This window comes from Pteropus vampyrus, unplaced genomic scaffold, assembly GCF_000151845.1.
Source record: "Pteropus vampyrus isolate Shadow unplaced genomic scaffold, Pvam_2.0 Scaffold12, whole genome shotgun sequence".
Classification (NCBI taxonomy): domain Eukaryota; kingdom Metazoa; phylum Chordata; class Mammalia; order Chiroptera; family Pteropodidae; genus Pteropus; species Pteropus vampyrus.
In genome coordinates, this window is record NW_011888793.1 from 10345704 (window position 1) to 10351365 (window position 5662).

Below are 5662 nucleotides of genomic sequence, written 5' to 3' on the forward strand. Positions count from 1 at the left end.
ATATAACACAGGGAATACCAAATTAAGATTAGCAAAAAACTCAAAGCTCATCTATTGTCATAGATACTGGATATCTGTGCTTTAAATGGCATTCTAGAGAGGCACCCATACACCCACCCTATCTTGACTTTACTTTCCCATGGTCTGGATAATTCCATTATACCTAGGAGTCAGATAGCCCAGTCTTTTAGAAATACAGATTTTGATATCTAAAATAGGAATTTGATATCTAAAATATCTTAGAAAGGATTGTTCTAAGATATTAATAGTAATATTTTATGTAGGTTACTGTTTTTATATAGACTTGATAACATAGAATAGAAGCATTGAATGAATTTTCATTTATTAATAATTTCATCTATTCATTAACACATGTATATATTAATACAGATTAACACGAGCACAGTTTAAAACAGAAAATGATATATAGACTATATTTGCAAGATGATGATGTTGTGCAAATCAACTATTTTCCAAAGAATCATCTTATAGTCTGAGGTGGTACTTTTCATTCATAGTGAAGCTAAATCTCTTCCCTTTATCTTTTGGGTGTCAGGATTTGTCACCCGTCCCATAAACAAAATTGATTCTGAGAAAAGAAAAAAACATACTTTAGGAATTTCTGAGGAAAAAAAGTTAATAATTAGTTTTTCTTAGTATTTTAACAAATCATTTAGTCTTTGTTCTCTATAAGATAAATAAGCAATGTCTAACAGCAGAACTGTCTCTTTTGTCTCAAATACATAATTATGTCATTATTAATCATTTTCTGGTAATTTATGAAGTAAATTAACACCCACAAGAGCTTGTCATGAAAAATACACTAGTCTTTTTTTTTCTATAAGAAAGCAAAAATAAAGTGACCGAGAGGCGTTCTTCTAAATATAGAGAGAGACTCAGTCAGGCAAACACAGCATAATAAAATGGTGATGAGCATGGCAGAGTTTTAAATTGAAAGCATTAGCAGGCAGACATCTTTTTATGCATGTAACATAAGCCCTTAGTGTTAAAAGTACAGTTTCTCAGATCTCCTTCAGCTCTGAATCAAAACTCATTGTTAAAGACAATATTTTCATATCACCAGTGCTTTCAAAACCTCACAGAAGTGATATAGTATACAGCATAAATGCAAACACCTATTTCCAGCCATTCTGTGTTTGCAAGTGAAAAGATACTAAGCAAGAACTAGAGGACAAAACAGAAACAAATAATGTGTCAAAATCCATTCACTTTTCAACTGGAGTAAGGAAAGTGGCTTGAATGGATCCATGTCAAGTGTTGCTTTAAGTTCCTATGGGTCATGTGTAATAGAGGTTAATTTAAAAAAAAATGATAAAATAACTTTCACATAATTTTAAACCTGATGAAAAGTATATTTAAATGTATTTGGAATAACAGCGAAAGAGTTTTTTCATTAACTCTTTACATCAGTCCAAAGACTGACACACTCTTAGAAAAAACAAAAACATGAAAATTGATATAATATCCAGCAGATTTTTTTTCTTCTTTTTATGCGTAAGTACAATCAATAATGCCTTCCTGAAAAATTATAGTCAATAGTAATCAAAAATCTCAAAATAATTCTGAGAAAAAGAAACAAAAATCTCTATATTTCAGATAGCTAAGGATGCACAAGCAACTTTCCCAGAATATATCTTACATTTAGTCACAATAGGAATTATCAGTGATTCTTGTATTTTTATAATTCTATGGCATCAAAATGCTTATTGGAATTATTAGTTCAGGAAATTTTTAAGTATCTTATAGAAATTTGTAATTGAAGACAGTAGTTTAAAATTTTATACACGGAGAAGAGCAGTATATTACATGAAAGTCATTTGTCTCAGACCTTTCAATCTGTTTCTTCGACCAAGGAGAACAACATTTTAAATTAAGTCTTCATGCAGTCACTAATAAATCCAGTCACTACTAAATTGGACAGATTAGTGAAATCTCGCTTGACATAATAGCAATGGATATAGAGGCAGGCTGAAGCAGAAATCACTATTGTTTCCATTTTTCTCTTCATGTTCCCTTCTTAGAGAGGTGTGTTCCATATTTAATCTTTATATTTATATAACATCCCTATCAGATGGAAACAAATTTATCTCTTAATATTAAAATACAATAGCATAACCAAAACCAATAACCTAGAAGAAAAAAAATCTTAATAAATACTCTACAGTCTGTTTCTCCCTTCAACTTAAGACCTGAATGAGTTCTGAATACAGTATTTTTAAATATGTATAAAGTACTATCAGTTTCAAAACCATGATTCACTACTTTCTCAGAGATGGCACATTTCATGTAGCCTCTTTCACAGTTTGCTTCTGAAAGTCTGTAAAGCTGGCCCATAATCTCAGCCTAAAAGAATAAAAAAAGTTTATTTCCCTGGAAGTTCAGCTTAGTAAGAGCTTTGGATGACTATACTAAAATTTAAAACTTGATAGTAAAATACAAATAATGTATGGACTTTACACAAAAGGATTGTTTTATGCAAAACAATTTTTAAATCTGGATAAAAACTGATGTACCAAAACTAAAATCATTCATCCTCACAGTTCTGAAATTATCAATTGAATATATTTTATGTAGAGCATTAAGTCACTTAGTGTCTACTATGTTGTGCAAAATCACCATCTTTGTTAATCTCAATGATTTTTTAAGTTCATTTGTGAGAGAAAAATAAAAAATCACTGAATGTCTATTGTCCTAAGATAATAGCCCATTCTACACTTTATAAGGTAAAAATTTACAGGCCCCTCATCAGTGATAAATGAATGGCCATATATTTTAAATAATACTTTAAAGGAGAAACCTTAGTTTAGAAATTTTCATTACAATTAAGTTCATAAAATAGTGGAAATTGTCATTAAGGTCTGATAGTGAAGCACTATCACAAATTAGTGAATGAGTGGGTTTTATTGGGTTTTGCATTTTACTTCTGTTTAACATAGCTATTACATGGCCTTGGAAAATAGAGAGTCAGACATCACTATTCTAAAAGCAATTATTTCCTTGTGCATTGATGCCCAATGCAGCTTCATTTCTTTTTGTTCTCCATACTCAATAATTACATACTAATTATAAAAAATTAAAGTTATCCAAAGGTTAAAGATGGATCAAATAACATACTCAGAATATCTTTTAACATTGACACATCCACTACTGGAAATGAAGTTGTGTTAAGGCAATATCAGCAAATCTAAAACTGCTCCTTTGTTTCCAAGATATAACTTTCAGAAAGGTCATTCAGCACTAGTTTCATGGAGCCTAAAAAAGAAACTAGTGTATCCCTTAAGGAGCCAATAACATCAGTATCCCTAGTTAATCAAACAGATTCAGATTCTGAAATTAACTATATCTCATTTCCATGTGAACTAATTTATATAAACTTTTTAATTTTCTTTTCTTCATTTACTCAGCATTCACTCAATTATGATTATCTATTTATTCATAATAAACACTATGTGCCAGACACAGTGTTACAGGCTTCAAATATTATTTTATTTTAATTCTATGAGATGAATGCTAATAATATGTTCATGTAGGAGCTGGGAAAATATAGTCTAGAAAGTATAAGTGACTGTGTCAAAACTATTAGTTAATTGAGCTGGAACTTGAACCCAGGTTTGACACCCAAGACCATACTCTCAATCTCCAGAGATACTGATATTGTGTGCAAGGCACTTTGCCCAATACTGGTCTGGATACAGAAGTGAATAAAAAATGAGTTCTGCTTTCCTCTGGTTTATGGTAATTATGACTATGGAAGAGTCCTAAATATAAACTTAAAGAAAGTTCCTTCACTGTATCCTCATTCCTGACCTCTCTCTTTATTAAGAGAAAATATAGAAACATTTACCCAGTCTGCATTTCCACATGTTAACATTGTGTCGAAGGCCAATCCAATTCACTATTACCTCCACCTTTCATACCTAACTGCATCACCTCTCACCAGATTTCCAAATTGGAGATTTGGAATTATGTTCGAGCCCTCCTTCTCACCCAGGGCCTGTACCTAGTCATTTATTCTTTTCGCATCTACCTTTAAAAGCTTTCACAACTCTACAGCTCCCAATATCCAACCCCATTGTGGCATAAAATAGAGTTGACTTCGGAAACAAACAGGTCCTGTTCTCAGTCTGCCACCTAGACAAACTACATAACCTCTCTCTGAGCTTTTATATCTTTGTTAGTCAAGTATCTAACCTATTGAAATGGTATTAGCTTTAGAGATAGGTATTTAAAGTGGTTAGCATATATAATAGCTATGTTGGCAGCTATTATTACCACTATCCTATTTTGGGCCCCTGTCATTTCTTAAAATAGAATGCCTGCTGCAAAACAGGAACTCAACAAATACCCGTTGAAAGAATAAGTGATTCAGATATGTAGATTGCAATTAGCAGCCAGGAATAGGTCTGTTTAACTTAAGCAGTTTCTCTAAGGACTTCTCAAAAAGGTACCTGTTGGGTTATTCTTCATAATAAACAGAAATGGATGATTTGCTATAAATTGGTTTGGAGCAAGACTCATGATCACAGGGATGTGTATACCTATGAAATAAAGACAACAGTTATTTAGATGTCTACATCAAAATCAGTAAAAAAAATATTTCTTTAATTTTTTTTTATAGACAGAAAAGTTCATTTTGTTTGAGAAGTTAATATGTAAAAATTACTATTTTCTAAATACAGAGAAGTTTAGAATAAATTTAAAAACCAAAGAGCAGAAGAATAAATATTGAATCATTCATAGACTAATTCTAACTTCACATTTATGCTCAGTGAAGAAGAAAGACAGGTACTAGTTTCAATTTAGTGAAAGCAGTTGAACTATTTTATCTTTTAAACAAAAATTTTCTGTTGTTTTTATTTACATTATATGGTTTATTCTTATAATATTTCAACTCAAATTCCTATGGAGATATGTTTGCACTTTATTTCTCTTCTTCAGGTTTATGGCAATCACGTCTGAGTTTAAATTTACTTTTTTAACTTACTTTTCCAAAATTATTCTGAGAGCTCAGAGCTTTTAGGATTTGTGCTGTGAATGTGTATGAGGTTTTTATTATGAGATTAGAAGAGATTTGCTGCTTTAACAATTATTTACCGTCACAATTTATTTTATGCTGCTCCATTGTATTGTTTGTCAATATTTAGAGCGGGTAAATTTAAATGGTTGCATTTCTTTTCTTTCTAAGTTAAATATTTCTACACTCAATTTAGATGTTTTCTTTACGAATAATACTATGCTCTTGTACCATTTTCCCAGACCCATGAAAAAATAATTTAAAAAAATATAACATGTGTGATTAGAATTGAAAAACAATTGTACAGAAGGAAAAAACTGTTTCTACTCTTTAGGGTATGCAAATTAAACTGACAAAAAACAGACTAACGGAAGACATGGCTTACTTTTTATCCACACAGAAGCTTCACAGAAAAGAAGTGAATACCCAAAGAAGTGGTTAGGGGTGAGAGCTTGTATACCATAGAACAAAGGGTTGTAAATTGTGGAGAAATGACTAGACAAAGAAAAAGGGCTTGGACTTCTGGGGGCAATAAATTGTGGGAAGGTAAATAAGTATATGAGAGAAATTAATGGCAGATAAGTGTTATTCAATAAGGTTTGCTATGCAGTCATTTCTGTGTCAACT

General features: G+C 31.2%; 1 protein-coding gene across 1 annotated transcript in view; it reads right to left on the minus strand.

The window, feature by feature from the left end:
* Window positions 1-349: 349 nt before the first annotated feature.
* SERPINI2 (serpin family I member 2) overlaps window positions 350-5662 on the minus strand; it is a 23495-nt gene continuing 18182 nt past the window's right edge. Inside the window, exons 7-8 of the mRNA XM_011380002.1 lie at window positions 4470-4559; window positions 350-589 (exon numbers count right to left, since the gene is read on the minus strand). Coding sequence (XP_011378304.1) covers window positions 513-589; window positions 4470-4559 — 167 coding nt within the window. The 3' untranslated portion in view covers window positions 350-512. The remainder of the gene's footprint in view (window positions 590-4469; window positions 4560-5662) is intronic.